The following is an 18,202-nucleotide window of genomic DNA, read 5'->3' as shown; positions in this document are numbered from 1 at the left end:
TTAGTTATAGCCTTTTTATTAACAACGTACTTGTTTTCCTTTCCACTTAAAAAGAGCAAGATATTTCTTGCTAATTATATCAGAATCAAATTAACAAACAGTGAAACAGTTAATTTATTCTGCCATAGTTTCTTATGTAGTCATTGATTTATTTTACCAAATAAACGTGGAAATTATACAGTATACACAAAAAGGTCATTGCCCTTTATTAGGTATGCAGAAAGATCATTAAAAGTAATACAGTCCTTTAAAGAATAATGTATATGACAAATCAAAAATAACTTTTGTGACCCATCAAGAACCATATATTTTCTTCATGTGAGCACCACAAAAACAAGCGGTGGTAAATTACTTTCAAAGCTATCAATAAACTAAGGAATAAGTACATGCTTTAACAACATGAGCTCCTGAATAAATGTTTGTGGTTTTATTATTTTTTAAATTAAAAAGTATATTATTTGATTCTATAAATGTGCCCCCTCAAGTACCAATATTGCTGGTGATTCTGCTTCTTATTGTTTTGTTCTTTTGTCCACCGCTGTCATTTCCAGGGCAAAGATATTGGTGTCAGAGAAAAATTTCATACATTTGCAGCTCCTTTATATGAAATAAATCTACATGTCCGTGGTGGTTATATTCTACCTTGTCAAGAGGCTGCTCAAAACACATTTTACAGGTAAGTGAAGTGTTCACAGAACTCAGATTAGATTTTGAGAGACAGCATGCTAAAATTGTCAAGAACCGGGAAAGGTCTGAGATTTTATCCTACTTCCAAGCTTACAGGTTAGCCTGCCACAGTTTCATGGATTCTGGGTCTGAGACAAAGTTCTTTCTTACTCTTGGCATAGCAAGAAATATGAGCTTCATGTTTGCTCCAGTTGCCCCTGTCCTCCAAGTCTCATATGGGTGACATCAAGTGGCCTAGGTGGATACTGCCCACCCAGGAGGCTTATGTCACAGCTAAGGAAGGCAACACTTTGGAAACTCAATCTTTTATAATAGGCTGTAAGCAAAAGCATCCATTCTTTGCTTTGAAGGCAGAAAAACTGTCATTGCTCCTGTATGCAAAATATGTAGAAACTTGAGAAACTCATGGAAAATTGTCCTCCAACATGATAGAATGTTTCCCCAACCAAAATACCAGTGGAAACTTAATGTCCTCTGTGTAAACATGCAAAGGTATTGATAAACGGATGTCTTGTATTTTAAATGCCAGTCTCACGTGAGACCTCATCATTTTTTCTGAGTCTATTTGGAAAGAAATATTATTTACTTTATGAAAATATGTTTTTTAAGTGAACTTTTCTGTGAGCTTTAAGCAAACATGGCTCAGAGGGCTTCTCTTTCCTTCCATCTTTTCCGCTCCCCCTTTTCTACCTCCATCAGTCCTGTGACACATACCCAGACCCACTTTAGTCTATGAAATGTAGATATCCATTGACAAGATCACTACTCCTTCACGCTATTTAAGTCCTCTGCTGTCTGCAGAAGAACCAGACCTATTTGTAGCAACCTTGTCCCATTTAACAATGAAAGGTAACTCAGATTTTCTATCCATTATCATCTATAACTGATCATCTGCTAAGACCCCTTATGTGATATTCTCTCCTTCACAGTCAACAACATGTCCTATTTCCATGGATCATGGGTCCATTCTGTCTCCTGTGACTGATGTAAGAGCAAATTTCTGAGACCAGTCATAGAGTCTATTTCCCCTGACTAAATTCCTGGCTTAAACATTGAGATTCTAGAGGACTCAGTTCTGTTCCTCTTCTCATCTCAGGCTGTACTCACTCTTGTGGTGATCTACATGCTGACAGCCCCAGTTGGCATGAGTAGACTCTTTCTAGCTTCTGGAGCTACCCAGATCCATTTCTATCAATATTTTACCCTGATGTCAGTTGAAGAGGAGAAAAATGATTATACCTGAGAAATGAGAGTTTCATGGAGGAGACCATTCATAAGTTGTGTCTTGAGGAATCCTTATGTTATGAGAGACAAGTAGAGAGGCCATTCTGGGTGTTCTGGGTGTGTGTGTGTGTGTAGGTGGGTAAAGTAAATAAGATATTGGGTTTAGGTATACCGTGGACCTTTGAACAGCATGAGTTTGAATCACATGGGTCCACTTTTACATGGATATTTTTCAATAGTAAATAGTACAGTACTACTCAGTCCATGGTCGGTTGAATCTGTGGATGCAGAGGAACTGTGGATACTTGGATACACATTGTTCATTGGTCAACTGTATATACAAGGTAGAATGAAATTTGTGAAACTCTTTTAATCTTATTTTAAGTACGTTAGGAAATTGTGCGTTAAACCAGATTTTAATATTTCTAATAAGATCTACTTATCTTTTACCTCAGTGACTATGAATTGAAATGCATATATACATGCATGTTAAGACATGCCAATATCTGTACATGGAAAATATAAAGTTGCTGTGGAGATTTGAACTCTAGATATTCTGGATATTTTAGAAGACTTCCATAGCAGTATAACCTTCAACACTTGTGATTGGAAAAGGCAGATAGCTAAGCATAATTTGTCTGAGAAATCCTTCCATAGCAATATGAGGCTGTCAAACCAAGTTTGCATACTGAGCATGGAAGCAGATATTTAGTTCATAGACAGGCCTATGGTAGGCACAAGCTTCGGAAGTACTGTCCAATCCAAGGAAAAGACTTGCAATTCTGGCTACTCTTCACATTCTTATTAACAATTGCCAATGATAATCAAGTGATTTATATACGTAAATGTGAGGAAAGCTTAAGTCATATGAGATTAAAACATGCTATTGAAACAGCTTTATGTTTAATGGTCAATGACAGTATTATCAGAGAGAAGAATAAATAAATATATCAATAAACTTAATATGGTTTTAATTATAAATGAGGCCACTTCTGATTTGTTACAGTAGGTGAATCCTTGATGTCAAAGAAATGCATGATACGGGCTTCCCCGGTGGCGCAGTGGTTGAGGGTCCGCCTGCCGTTGCAGGGGACGCGGGTTCGTGCCCCGGTCTGGGAAGATCCCACATGCTGTGGAGCGGCTGGGCCCATGAGCCATGGCTGCTGGGCCTGTGCCTCCGGAGTCTGTGCTCTGCGACAGGAGAGGCCGCAGCAATGGGAGGCCCACGTACCGCAAAAAAAAAAAAAAGAAATGCATGATATTTTCTATTAAATATGAAGGATTTTATGGTTTGTATAATTTCCATTAACTCATTAAAAAAGGAAAATCCTTCTATTTTCTTTGCCTAAAACAGTCTGTGTTCCTTTGGACACTTACATGGATGTCATATCATAACAAGAAATATGCTACTCTATAAACCTTGGTAAAATTGTATTTCTTTCTTATAGTCGAAAAAATTACATGAAGCTCATTGTTGCTGCAGATGATAATCAGATGGCACAAGGATCTCTCTTTTGGGATGATGGAGAGACTATAGGTAAGTGTTCCATTTAGGAGATAAATATAACTGGTAACATACATATTATCTCACATTACTTTTTTGTTACCTATTATAGTACTTTGGAAGCTGAATAAAAAGCCAATAATATTATTCAAAGCTAAAATAGTTTAATAAATAGTTGAATCAACTTAAAAAATAGACTTCTACATATTTAAAGACTTTCTTCTTATCCTAAATATATTTAATCCCTGTGATCAGTGTCTAGATGACTAAGAGTTTTGTGTGGGCAGGGCTGATATATTGATCATCTTTGTAGTCCCAGAAGTTAGCCCAGTGCTGTTCACATAATAGGCACTCAGTATGTGTGAGGTCAACTGAGCTGAAAATCCATGTTCCCATGCGCACATATTGATGCACAAAGGATGCTTCTAAAACATGAGAGTTCAGAAACAAAACTCAAACTTGTTCTCTGTGCTTAATGGCTATAGCTCTTGTTTTGTTTTTGTTTTAATATTCAGCAGTTTTTTACATGAAAAGCTTAAAGATTTAAACTTAAATCTTTGTTTACTCCATGGCTACTCCTCAAAATCAGACTGAACTACTAAACTTTTAGCAGTGCGTGCTCTGCTACCTGGGATAGTTTGTAAAGAATGCATATTCTGGGACCCATCTAAATTCCATTAATCTGGGGAGAGGCCCAGGAATCTGCCTTTGAGTAAAATGCCCCCAGGTCATTATTATGCTGTTAAATAAACACTGTTAGAGGATTAGGTTTACTGACTGCCATTAGTAGTGCCAGCTCTGCTAGATGGGACTTCTGAGCATTCTCTTGACACAAATCTTTGTCTTAAAAACTAACATCTGTGTGGAGCTATAGGGCAGTTCACTGCAATTTAAATAAATTATCCATAGATGAGAGATTTTTCATTAATAGCAAAGACATCTTTCATCTTTTCAGGTAAATCATAGTTAATATTCTGCAAACATAATAAATAGGAATTTATTAGTGAGTAAAGCATATCAGAAAGTGATATAAGAATCATATGATAATAAGCAAGACTCAAAAATAAAATTACCTCTTCCTAGTATTTTGTGATTTAGAAGGTGAAGAACTCAACTGCTATTAGTTAAAATCATATGTTTTCAGAGCCCTGAACTTCATTAATACATTAAGGGAGGTTCTAAAAAGTTTGCAACCTTTCTGCCTCACTGGGCCCGGCAAGAGGCACTTTGAATTTGCCTACAATTTCCCAGGGATGCAAAGTTGAGTTATACATAATTTGCATGCTTGTCTTGGGATATTTGAATCTTACTCTCTAACAAATTAAGTTAATTTGTTTTAACAGTAATGGGGACAAAGCTTCTCTTAGAATTTTTTTTTTCCAGCTCTTTCTATCAAACTAAGATAGCAGATGAAAGAACTTGGTATAACCTTTACCCTATGGAAGATTCATGGCAGATTTTTTGTTTTATCACTGGAAAATAACTGAACATAATTCATATATTTCTCTCTGTTCTCTTCATGAAAGCATACAAAATTGTTCTGGCCCATTACATTTACTTTTTTGGTTCTATTTCACAATCTCAGTATATTTGTTATAATTAAGTATAAAGATCTCAACTAATCCCCTGAAATTCCTTGAGCGAACAGCAAAAACAATACATAACAAATGCTCGGAGTCTCTGGATTTATTATATCAGAATCTCCAAAGAAGTCTTCTCTCACAGCAAGCTTGCCAATCTACTCGATAAACTAGATGATATCTAAATGATTTCGTCTTTTAAGTACTTTTAAAATTTACGGAATACTATTGAAATCTTAGAAATACGTCTTGGTGGGCTCCAAGGAGCTCCAGTTCTTTATGTCTCAGCACAGAAAGTATTAAATGAGAGGCAAAGTGATAGATAAGAAATGATTCATTAGAATAGGATGCTTGTGAGGTTTACAAGCAGGCAGGCAAGAGGGTGCCACGCAGAGAACTTAGTGGGCTACAGTTTTATAATCAAAGGAAAAATGGGGAGGGGGAGAAGACCACCTTCTTCCTCATTCTTGAATAGATGTCAAGCTTCCTTCATGGGGCTGGGAAGTTTTTCTGGTTCCTACATGGTCAAACCGGGACTGTCATGGCACAATGGAAATGAGCAAAAAGGCGGTAACATATACTAAAATATGGTAAATCATCTCAGGTTTCAGTATAATGTCACCTTTTCCTTATATTTTTGTTTTAGTGTGGTCAGAAAAGCATGTCCTAGGAATCATTAACTTACTGACCTCACTGGGCAGGATGTGGGTCTCATTCCACCATTGTTTTATTGTTTTGGGGCATGTCTCATGCTTATGCTGTATGGTGTTGTTGCTAAGCAAGCCTGCTTGATTTTGTGGTTAAGCAAACCTACTCTCTTGAGTGATCACTAACTTACAGGTTTTTTTCCTTTACTTACAATCACCTACTGGAATTAACTATTTAATCACCTACTTGCTCCCTTTACTCTGTCCCAATCACTATTATTTGTAGACATATTTTTTCTCAAAAAAAAAATAAAGCAAAATAAACTTATTTTGAAATGTGTATACATTAAGTAAATTTTGACTGTTCTAGCTAATGAAATTGTAGCTTAGTAAAATATTAATTTGTCCTACTCATCTTAGTGAAATAGACATATGTCTACTCTGGACTAAGTTCATATGTGGTATCTTTCTCTTATTCATTGAAAACAGCAAAACAGCAAAACCGTTCATATCCTCTTAATAGCTTCACTTTTGTTTTCTCTCATTGATTTGTACTTTTAAAATTGCTCTTAAAAACTTAAGCTATAATTATATATTTAAAATTAAGACTAAAAATTTTGCCTCAAAATGTATATTAAATAAGCGATGTATACATTAATATACACAGAGAAAGTTTGGGGCAGAATATCATTTAATTTTAATATAGGCATAATTAGTCTCAAATTAAGCAATTTTTTTCCGAGAATTAATGAATATAATGCTGGCATGCATAAGTGGAAAAGAGAATTAAAATTTGTTGCTTTTTCAGTGTTATCCTAATACTTGTTTTAGTCATGCATTTGACTCTACCTTTGCCTTTTTGTCTTACACGTTTGTTTGGTTTTACATATGACACAATCATATAAGTCAGAGAAAACTGGACATAAGTCTAGACTTGATAATAATTAGTTGTTTCACTTTTGGCCATGTATTTTTTTCTTTTCCTCTTTTATACAGTGAGAGTAATAATAATACATGTCTCTTACAGCATTGTGATAAAGTACTTAGAATAACAAATACTAAATAATAAATTTTCGTTCTAAGATTATTTTTTAAACTGATTTTAAATTTGGCAAGATTACATCTTATTTAAAGAGCTGGATATAAAGCCTGTGTTTTATCAGTTTGATTTCAGTTGACCTGAAATAATCTCTCACAATTGAATATTTTTCTCAAATGACACTAGGATAAGTTACCATCATGTTCTCTTTTCTTTATAATATTATTTTATTGTCAGTCACTGAGGTGGCCAGTAGGTGTCCATGACTATCACACCCAATTCTCTTTATTCTTACACTTCTTCCACCCTCCCAGAGCTGTGTGAAGGTGATTTTACATGTGCCACTGCGTTAGTGTTACTCTCCTACATACAAACAGGCACACACCAACTTACCCATCCATCTAGTACCCTCTCTGGTGACTCATCCTTCATATTTCAGTGCTCCTTGGACTGTGTTCAAATAAGATATATAAACTTAGAGAAGATTAAATATACATTGATGGTATTTGGTACCCTTTTACTGTGAAAGAAAAGCAAAATATACAGTACTAGTATTTACTATTGCTCTTCTTTGGAAATATAAATACATCACTCTTTTTTTTTTCTCTATAGACACCTATGAAAGAGACCTATATTTCTTTGTACAATTTAATTTAAACAAGGTATGTAGTCACTACAGATCATTTATTTGCAATTGTGTTAAATAATATTTGAAGTTTTATGCTGTATTTTATATTTACATATTTTTTATATATTATATAACATACCTCTTTTCAAATATATGAATAAACAATTTGCTATACTATGAGATACATTTTGGTTAACAGATATATGCTTTTTAAAGATTTAATTGCTTTTGCTAGATGAAGGGTTTAATTTCTTTTTCTTTGTCTTTATAGACCATCTTAACAAGCACTATACTGAAAAATAGTTACATAAGCAAAAATGAAATGCGGCTTGGATACATACATATATGGGGGAAAGAAAAGACTCCTGTTAGTGAGGTTAATCTCATATATAATGGAAATAAAGAGTCTGTTAACTTTGAAAACCCAGACCTGGAGGTAAGTGATGTAAGAAGATGTTTCTTTTTTAAATGGAGCTATTCAAAACGTCTACATGAATGTCTTGTATTTTTTAGCCCTAAAGAAACATAATTATGGGTCAACTATTGCTTCCTTGTTTATTTATTTTCATTAAACATCCATATCTATTTCCATATTATCATCCTTGGTAACATATAAATCAACCTAAGGGCATCTATTTTATAATTGCTCTGATATAATCAAAGCAAAGTTAAATTTGCATTAAATCTTTAAATCATTTTCATCCCTCAAAACCTAATACTTGGGGCTTCCCTGGTGGCGTGGTGGTTGAGAGTCCGCCTGCTGATGCAGGGGACACAGGTTCGTGCCCCGGTCCTGGAGGATCCCACATGCTGCAGGGCGGCCGGTCCCGTGAGCCATGGCCGCTGAGCCTGCGCGTCCGGAGCCTGTGTTCCGCAACGGGAGAGGCCACAACAGTGAGAGGCCAGTGTACTGCAAAAAAAAAAAAAAAAAAAAGCTAATACCTTTCAAAACCAAAATGTTCACATTTGAACATTTAATATGTCTTAGATAAAATATACTTGAAAATCCTTGCAAAATTAATAGAACTGTCTATTAGCATCTATGAATAATTTGACATAGAGCTGCATGAGCATATGATTTACACAAAGGAGTCAGGATTCTTATGTTAAAATCTCTTTGCTGCTAGTAACGAGCTTTTTATGTTGAATAAATAATTTCAGGACTTCTTTTTCCTTACAGTTAAGTAAGAATATGCAAGTAAACAACCTCTTAAACTCCTTCCAGTCTTAAATTCTGTGAAAGTAGATTTCAAAGAACATATATTCTAGAAGCCAGCTAACTGTTTAAAGTCTTTGATCCAAGTTTAAGGCTACATCTGCACTGCTAAAACTTTGACTGTGTGTACACATACCTGTTTGTGTTTAAAGTTGAATAAAAACAATTAGCTTTTTATCAACTAAACACTTTGGATGAATTTAACTTACAAAATAGCTAGTTGTTTGTCTGACTACAACTTAAAAAAATAGTAACTGTATCTTGGGCATAATTTTAGGTTTTCATAAATTGTACAAGATGTAAGAGTTGAACAGCACCTGAGAAGCCGTTTCTTCCAATTGAAATTTAGCATCTATCCTATTGTTATTGCTGTTCTGTAGGCAATCAGAATTTCACCTTTAATATGCAACTATTTCTTAATTACTACTTTGGCATTAAAATACTTCTATTTCTTTAAATTCTATCAAGGTTGGAAAATTAGAGTTTTATATATTTAATGATCCTCCATGGTAAAATAAAAGTTGATAACCCACCACCTCACCCCCATTTTTCTTCTTTTAAAATTTCACCTGTTTATAAAATTCCAAAGTAAGGGAATCAATGATTTAGTCCAGTGGTCTTATATGGCAAACTAAGAAATGGAATCTTTAAAAAGGAAAATTAATTCCTCAGGAATAGTCAATGATTATCAATCATAATTAGAAATCAGTTTTTCTGAACAGCCCAATGTTCAATGAGATTAAAGAACACTGGTTTTCCTTACATTTTTTCTTGTTCTTATTTACTACAACAATGGTGAAAAATAAAGCTCACAATTTTTACTATAAAAGTAAACTAAATACAGTCAGCTGAACAAGGTCAAATAAGATATTTTAACATATCAAGTATTATTTCAAGACAATTTTGACCAAATACTTGGCATAAAAAACACCACTTATAAAGAAAAGTTCATTCCACTGCTTTCAAACACATTCACAAAGAATTTTAAATATTAAGAATAAATTTTTACATGGTTCATTATCTCAATGATTCCAAAAGAAGATATTAACTTTACTAACAAAGGAGTAGTCCCTTCTAAGTGTATTTAAATAATACAAATATTTATGAGCATCTACTGTTTTCTGAGTTTTTATAGATATATGGGAAAAGGAGGGAGTAGTCAAATTCTTTCTCTATTTTGGTTGCGCTTTCCATGAGTGTAGAAATTATATGCAAAGGACATTTAATTGCTCTATCAATAGAATTTTTAAAACACTTTCCTAGCAGCAATTATGCCTAGTTGCCATCTGTACAGGTATTAAAATCTATGTGAGGTGCTGCTTGTTTTTCACTTTTGATATAAAGGAACTAAGTTAGGTTTTGGTGTAAGATGGATCAGTTTCAAACCTAATAGATACTAAAAAAATTATTTACCTTTCAAACTCTTCTATTATGAAGCATGGGAAATAAATCCTAAGACGCTGTGCTTTAGTGAAGAATAAATTTTATAAATTCCCCAGTGAGTGTTTGGTATTTGTTTAGCAGTAAAGAAATGTTGGTTTTCTTCTTCTCTTGCATATTTGATGACTGAATTCAACTTTCTGAGCTAAGGCACTGAGAGTCATGTGAGTCTATTGGAGCAATGGAAAAATCTAATGAAATCGACATATTATAAAAAGATTACAGATGATTGTTTGAGTACAGTGGTTTAATTGGTCACCTCCATACTTAGTCCCTATATGGTCTGACAGAGATTCTCTCCAGTGAAAGAAAGTAACATGCACAATGAAATCATTGGCAATAAATTCAGCATGTTAAAGCCCTTTAAGATTGATGTAAAAGAAAACATATTTCTAAAATCTAAGTTTTGTCTCTAGATGACTGGATAATATTTGAGGGCGGAATGCATAGAGATCTATGTAGTGCAGTTATGAATAACTGCATATTTAGGAGTCATGGAGAAAGAGTAAAGTAGTAGAAATAAGATAATTGGTTAATAGTCTCAGTTTTTAGTTGTATTTTGACAACGATTCTCCCCCTCTGAGACTTATTTTCATCATCTGTATAATGGGTGGGTTGGGTGAGACTATTACTGAAATGGTTGTGAACTCTCTGAAAAAAAAATTAATCAAAATGGAAAAGAAAAACAAGCTATACCTGTTTACTAATAGAGCATTTATTTATGGAATTAGTTTTTGTTTAAAAAACGGTTCTGATTAAGCAATTAATTACCTTTTTTTTTTTTTTAGATATTAAACATTGATCTAAGACAGAATAACGTTACTCTAGATGAGCCAATAGAAATCAACTGGTCATGAAGATCACCATCAGTCCCAGCTGTCAAAGAGAAATTAACATCTGGATTTAAGTTTCACCATACTTATTTACTTATTCACCCTAATTATTTACCCTCTTCATTTATTTCTTATATTGTGTAAAATGTGATTTTCATAACATCTATCTAAAGTTATTGCACAGTGTACAATATTAATACTGATTTTATAATATTAATGTGGCTTTGATTCAATGTTTTAACTATTTAGAAGAATTTAATTGTTCTAGTTACTCTTGCTAAGTATCAGCTAAAACTGTATACTAGTTACTAAATATATATGTGTGTGTAATTAAGATATAATTAAAATAGGTGATTTTTAAATTAAGCAAAAGTTTTATGTAATTTTATATATTTTCTTCAGTGTTTAGTAGATTTGAGTTATGTACTAATAATTGTCATCAGATTTAATTATTTCTTAGTGTGTACATTTAATTAGAAAAGAGAAAATAAAATATATATAAGTACATACAGTGTACATTTTAAAAAATTTTCCAAAAGAAAATTGTCTTGGTTTGGGTTGCTATAACAATTTACCATAGAATGAATGGCTTAAACAATAAATATATATTTCTCACAGTTATGGAGCCTGGGAAGTTTGAGATCAGGGTATCTGCAGATTTGGTGGCTGGTGAGGTCCCTCTTTCTGCTTTATGGACAGCCAAATTCTCCTTGTGTCCTCACATGGCACAAAACAAAGAGAAAGGATGCAAGCTCTCTGATGTCACTTCTTCTGACACTAATTCCATTAATGAGGGCTCCACATGCATGACTGTGTATGTACCAAAGGCACATCTCCAAATACCATCACACTGGTGATTAGATATTCAACATATGAATTTGGGATAGGGGGACACAAACTTCAGTCCATAACGAAGTCCAAATTTCTTCTTCTAACTTTGCTTTATGGATAGGAGAAAAAATATTACTATCTATTCTATTTAGTTAGTTGAATAAATCATCTTAGCTCATTCATTAAGGTTGGAGGACTAAGTCATGGCCTAAAATAGTAATCGTTGATTTTTTTTTAACACTTAGGTTGCTTTGAATTTACTTAATCAACTAATATCTGTAACTTGATATAATTCTTTCCTAATTAGAATATTAGAATATTGTTATAATGAAATATTTAAGACAATTCATAACTCAGAATACAAGGACCAGGGAAAAATAAAATGATAATGATGGCTATAATCAAAAACACAAGAAACGAGTGTTGGTGAGGTTGTGAATAAAAGGGAACCCTTGAGGACTGTTAGTGGCAATGTACATTGATGCCACCACTATAGAAAACAGTTTTGAGTTTCCTCAAAAAATTAAAAATAAAACTACCATATGATCCAGCAATTCCATTTCTGGGGATTTGACTGAAGAAAATGAAAACACTAACTCAGAAAAATATATGTGTCACCAATATTTATTGCAGCACTATTTACAATAGGCAAGATATGGAAACAACCTAAGTGTTCATCAATGGGTGAATGGATAAAGAAGGTGTGATACATATATACAATGGATATTATTCAGCTATAAAAAATAATGAAATGTTGCCATTTTTGACAACACGGATGGAGTTTGAAAGCATTATGCTAAGGGAAATAAGTCAGAAAGAGAAAGACAATACCATATGATATCTCTTATATGTGGAATCCAAAACAAAAACAAACAAAAAGCAAACAAGCAAACAAAAAACTCATTGATATAGAGAACAGATTGGTAGTTGCCAGAAGCAGGGCTGGGGAATGGGAGAAATGGGTAAAGAGAGTAAAAAGATTAAAAATAAATAAATAAATAAAATTAGAATATCGCTATGGTAACTCAGAATACAAAGAACAGGAAAAACAATAATGATAATGACAATAGTAATAATAATGAAGTTTACTTCCAAGAAATATTATAACAATTAAGGGGAATTGACAAGCAAATTATAAATTAAAAAACCAGATGCTGAGAAGAAATCCAGTCATTACAGATGAGATTATAAATGAGTGCAGCCATTTTTGGAGGGCAATAATGTCATTTGTATTCAGTAAAGTTGTTTGTATTTTCCCTTTGACCCAGGGTTCCACCTTGAGATATTCTCACAGATGTGCAAAAAGACGTATGTACAAGCATACTCACCTCTTATTGATGAAAAAGAAAAAAAAAATGACTGCTGTCAGTTTAGAGTTAGCTTGGTCCTAAAGATTATGCTGTGGTGTTTTTCTGTGAAAATAAGTATTTTTCACAGAACACTTACATCAGACAAGTTCATCTGTAACCACAATGGAACAAGACAATAAAAAGACCACTCCATAAACATTTTGAGAACAGAAAACAATAGAAAGACTCTCCACCACAAAATACCAAACAAACACCTGCTTCTCTAAGTTAATATGAGTGACTTGCTTTTTTTAATCAATTGCAGCTTTAGTCCTACTCCATTCCTTCCACCTCCAGAAAAATAAATTAATTTAAAAAATAATTAACACAAAGGCATCAATTTTGACTATGGTATCAAAGAAGTGGAGATAGTGTCTATCCTGGTAGTTCTCCTAATGACAATATCCTATATGAGACCTAAGTCACTTTGCAAAAAGAAATTTTGGTCCTCATAATGAAATATTAGTTAAAAACATATCAGCTTTCAATATACACCTAACTGGTTCAATGTGATTATTACTAAAGCAATTGTTATTTTGTTTTCAATGTCATACTTTATATATGAGTGTGAAGGCATCTAGGTATACATTTTAAAAGGGAATGATAAGTTACTTGCAGCTATCCATATAAAAATGACATTTCTATACTTTGTCTCCTAAACAACCTGAGGATGTCTATGCCTTTGTTCTATGCCACCACTATTTCTCTTTATAATATCTCTAATAGACCCACTAATTTTTCCTTGCCTTTTCCAGGCAAGGAAGAACTGACACCTTAGGGAACTTCAGGGTATCAAAACAACTTCCCCTATAATAGAATCCTATTGCTGTGTTAAAAAATTATTACAAATGTAGCAGCTTAAAACAACTCAGATTCATTATTTCACAGTTTCCAAGATTTATGAGGTGGGTCATGGCTTAGCAGGCTGCTCTGCTCAGGGTCTCAATGGCTGAAATCAAAAGTTGACTGGGTTGGGCTTCCCTGGTGGCACATTGGTTGAGAGTCCGCCCGCCGATGCAGGGGACACGGGTTCGTGCCCCGGTCTGGGAGGATCCCACATGCCGCGGAGCGGCTGTGCCCATGAGCCATGGCTGCTGAGCCTGTGCATCCAGAGCCTGTGCTCCACAACGCGAGAGGCCACAACAGTGAGAGGCCTGCGTACCACAAAAAAAAAAAAAAAAAAGTTGACTGAGTTATGTTATCATCTTGAGACTACACTGGGGAAGAATTTACTTCCAAACTTTCTTAGATTGTTGGTAGTCTTTATTTCCTTGCATTAGAAGGACTGAGGACCTGCCTTCTTGGTGGTTGTCAGCTACAGGTTGCACTCAACTTCTAGATATTGCCCTCATCTCCTAGAGGCCACCCATAGTTCCTTGCCATGTATGTTTCCTTAACATGGCACTTAGTCAAGGCAGCAAGAAGAATCTCTGGAGTGAGTCTGCTAACAAAATAGAGCAAGGGTCCCCAACACCCAAGCCACAGATTGGTAGGAATTGGGCTGCACAGCAGGAGGTGAGCGGCGGGAGAGCCAGTGAAGCTTCATCTGCTGCTCCCCCCTGCCACTCCCCATTGCTCTCATTACCACCTGAACCATCCCCACCCCACCCCCTCCACCCCGTGCATGGAAAAATTGCCTTCCATGAAACCAGTCCCCGGTGCCAAAAATTTGGGGACTGCTAAGATAGAGTATTGTATAACATAACATAATCATGGGAGTTATATCTCATCAAACTTGTCATATTCTATTTATTAAAGGAATTGAAAGGTTCTATTCACACTCAAGGGGAAGAAATTACACAAAGGCATGAACACCAGGAGGTGATGATGATGAAAGCCATCTTAAATTCTGTCTGTTCTATCCCCAAACTTACCCATGTGCCAAACAGAACACAATCAGACAGATAAAATAACTCACTATCAGAAATAAGGCTCCACCAAGGATTCTAAAAACACTAGACCAAAGACAATTATGTCTGTACCTGACAAACCATGGCAAGCACTATAATAATCAATTAACAATATTTACTGAGTATTAACTACACACAAAGATGTATAAGACATCATATTGGCATTTGGAACCAAATTTCAGGTGAAGACAAAAGATTAGCATGAACTGACAATCAGTCCCTCATTCCATAAAAAGCCAACCTATATTAGCAATACTAAAAAAAAAAAAAAAGTTCAAAATGAGTATTAGGCAAATGTCTATCAACAGATGACTGAATAAAAAAGATGTATATATATTTACAATGAAATATTACTCAGCCATAAAAAAGAATGAAATTTTGCCATTTGCAACAACAGGGATGGACCTGGAGGGTATTATGCTTAGTGAAATAAGTCAGACAGAGAAAGAAAAATACTGGATGTTATCACTTATATGTGAAATCTAAAAAATAAAAATAAATAAATAAATATAACAAAACAGATTCATAGGTACCACAGAACAAACTACTGGTTACCAGTGGGAGTAGGGATGGGGGGAGGGGCAAGATAGGGTTAGGGGATTAAGAGGTACAAACGGCTATGTATAAAATAGGTAAGATAACAAACATATATTGTACACCACAGGGAATATAGCCAATATTTAAATAACTCTAAAAGAAGTGCAATCTATAAAAATATTGAATCACTGTGTTGTAAAAATGAAACTAATATCACTTTGCACAACAATTACACTTTCATAAAAAAACGTATTCTGCAATTAAAAACTATTACACTAAATATGTAATATGCTTAAATTATGATTCTTTATCTACCCAAAATAACTTTATGAGATTTATGTTCTTGCCAGTGATACAGTATGTTAGAGAATGGAGGTTCCTTAAAAAGTAAAAATAGAACTACCATATGACCCAGCAATTCCACTACTGGGCATATACTCTGAGAAAACCATAATTCAAAGAGTCATGTACCACAATGTTCATTGCAGCTCTATTTACAATAGCCAGGAGATGGAAACAACCTAAGTGTCCATCATTGGATGAATGGATAAAGAAGATGTGGCACATATATACAATGGAATATTACTCAGCCATAAAAAGAAACGAAATTGAGCTATTTGTAATGAGGTGGATAGACCTAGAGTCTGTCATACAGAGTGAAGTAAGTCAGAAAGAGAGAAACAAATACCATATGCTAACACATATATATGGAATCTAAAAAAAAAAAAAATTGTACTGAGGAACCTAGTGTCAGGGCAGGAATAAAGATATAGACATAGAGAGTAGACTTGAGTACACGGGGTGGGAGGGGGAAGCTGGGGCGAAGTGAGAGCAGCATCAACATTTGTACACTACCAAATGTAAAATAGCTAGTGTGAAGCAGCAGCATAGCACAGGAGATCAGCTCGGTGCTTTGTGATGACCTGGAGAGGTGGGATGGGGAGGGTGGGAGGGAGTTTCACGGCAGGGAGGGGATGTAGAGATGTATGTGTGCATGTGGCTGATTCACTTTGTTGTACGACAGAGACTAACACAGTATTGTGAAGCAATTATACTCCAATAAAGATCTATTAAAAAACAAATTTTTTCTGTTTTATTTTATTTGTTTGTTTAATTTTTGAATTTTATTTTATTTATCGTTTTAGACAGCAGGCTCTTATGAGTTATATTTTATACATATTAGTGTATACATGTCAATTCCAACCTCCCAATTCATCCCACCACCACCACCACCCCCGCCACTTTTCCCCCTTGGTGTCCATACATTTGTTTTCTACATCTGTTTCTCTAAAATAAATAAATAAATATTTTTTTTAAAAAAGAGAGAATATGGGGCTTACCTGGTGGCGCAGTGGTTGAGAGTCCGCCTGCCGATGCAGGGGACGCGGGTTCGTGCCCCGGTCCGGGAGGATCCCACATGCCGCGGAGCGGCTGGGCCCGTGAGCCGTGGCCACTGAGCCTGCGCATCCAGAACCTGTGCTCCGCAGCGGGAGAGACCACGACAGTGAGAGGCCCGCGTACCGCAAAAAAAAAAAAAAAAAAGAGAGAGAATAGTATAGACTAGAGGTTTAGAAGTGTTGTCCCCTAAAGAACCCTAACATTTCTGTAGAGGTTTCTCCAAATAAACGAAAAGAGAGATTTAGCAGGCCAAGTCCCCTAGCCCATTCTCACATTACCCATGTTAGCTCTGGTATATGTGATTTATGCACTTGGCTACCCAATAAGCTAAAGTCGGGCATCAAACAGATTTGAGTTTGAATTCTAGTTCCAACATTTAATAGTGTGATGTAGAATGTGCTGCATAATTTTAGCTATCCTCATTATCCATATATAGTGATTAGTGGCTACATTTCAGATCACAAAGTTATATATATGATGTAGAAAATACATGGTATTCACGATCTTCCCTAGTGATTCACAAAATCAATGTTACAAATCTGATTTAAGGGCTAAGAAGAGTAACTCGGTGATGATTACATCAAGGAAAATTTGCAGTAATACAAAATAAAATAGCCCATATCTTTAAAAGTCATATATTTTATATTTTAAGCCCCTCTTCAGTCTATTATCTCCTCTCTACTTTTGCTCAGGTCAGCATTGTTTCTAACCTGAAAACACTTTTTAGACGCTCTTAAATATTTATTATTGCTTCCACTCTCATCTCCTCCAACCTTTCCCAGTTATAACATACTACAAAAAAAATCTAAGATACAAATCTTATCATTTTATTTTCTTTAATGATTCCCCTCAAATAAAATCCCAAACTCTTACTAGCAAATAAAAGGCTATAACTGAATGGGAAAAAAAAAACTGTAAAGTCCTACTAAATATTTTAGACAGATATACCTTATTTTTGATAAAGAGGTTTAATTTTAACCTAATCTCCCACCCTCATTTTGTTTCTTCCCCACCTCATTACCTAGAATGTTGCTTCTTTCTGTCTTATTCTTTCAACAAACTCTTGTTATCATATTATAGCTATGCTTCACTGACAAATTAATGGGCAGATTTTCTAACTCCTCAAAGCAAAATTAGTTCTCTCTTCCTTCAAGTTTCCATAGTATCTCCTGTATTACATTACCTTGCAATGGAAATTGGCTATTTATACCATCCAACTAGATTATGACCTTTTGATGACAAAATACAGGGATTGATTGCTGGCTTTTTTCCAATGACCAATACCTAACTCTGCACACAGTAATAGGTGTTAATAAATGTGCTGAATAAGGAAGAAGAAGAAGGAGAAGGAGAAGGAGAAGGAGGGAGAGGGAGGGGGA

At 34.8% G+C, this 18,202-nt stretch overlaps 1 protein-coding gene across 1 annotated transcript in view; it reads left to right on the top strand.

Moving 5' to 3' along the window:
- SI (sucrase-isomaltase) overlaps window positions 1-10,822 on the top strand; it is a 98,716-nt gene extending 87,894 nt beyond the window's left edge. The window contains exons 43-47 of the mRNA XM_019946049.1: window positions 552-676; window positions 3,360-3,448; window positions 7,294-7,343; window positions 7,581-7,745; window positions 10,754-10,822. Of these exons, the coding sequence (XP_019801608.1) occupies window positions 552-676; window positions 3,360-3,448; window positions 7,294-7,343; window positions 7,581-7,745; window positions 10,754-10,822 (498 nt within the window). The remainder of the gene's footprint in view (window positions 1-551; window positions 677-3,359; window positions 3,449-7,293; window positions 7,344-7,580; window positions 7,746-10,753) is intronic.
- Window positions 10,823-18,202: the final 7,380 nt, after the last annotated feature.

The sequence above is a fragment of the Tursiops truncatus genome, chromosome 4, assembly GCF_011762595.2.
Source record: "Tursiops truncatus isolate mTurTru1 chromosome 4, mTurTru1.mat.Y, whole genome shotgun sequence".
NCBI classification, from domain to species: Eukaryota; Metazoa; Chordata; class Mammalia; order Artiodactyla; family Delphinidae; genus Tursiops; species Tursiops truncatus.
Note: the sequence above shows the minus strand (reverse complement) of the source record. Positions and strands in the feature narration are given on the sequence as shown.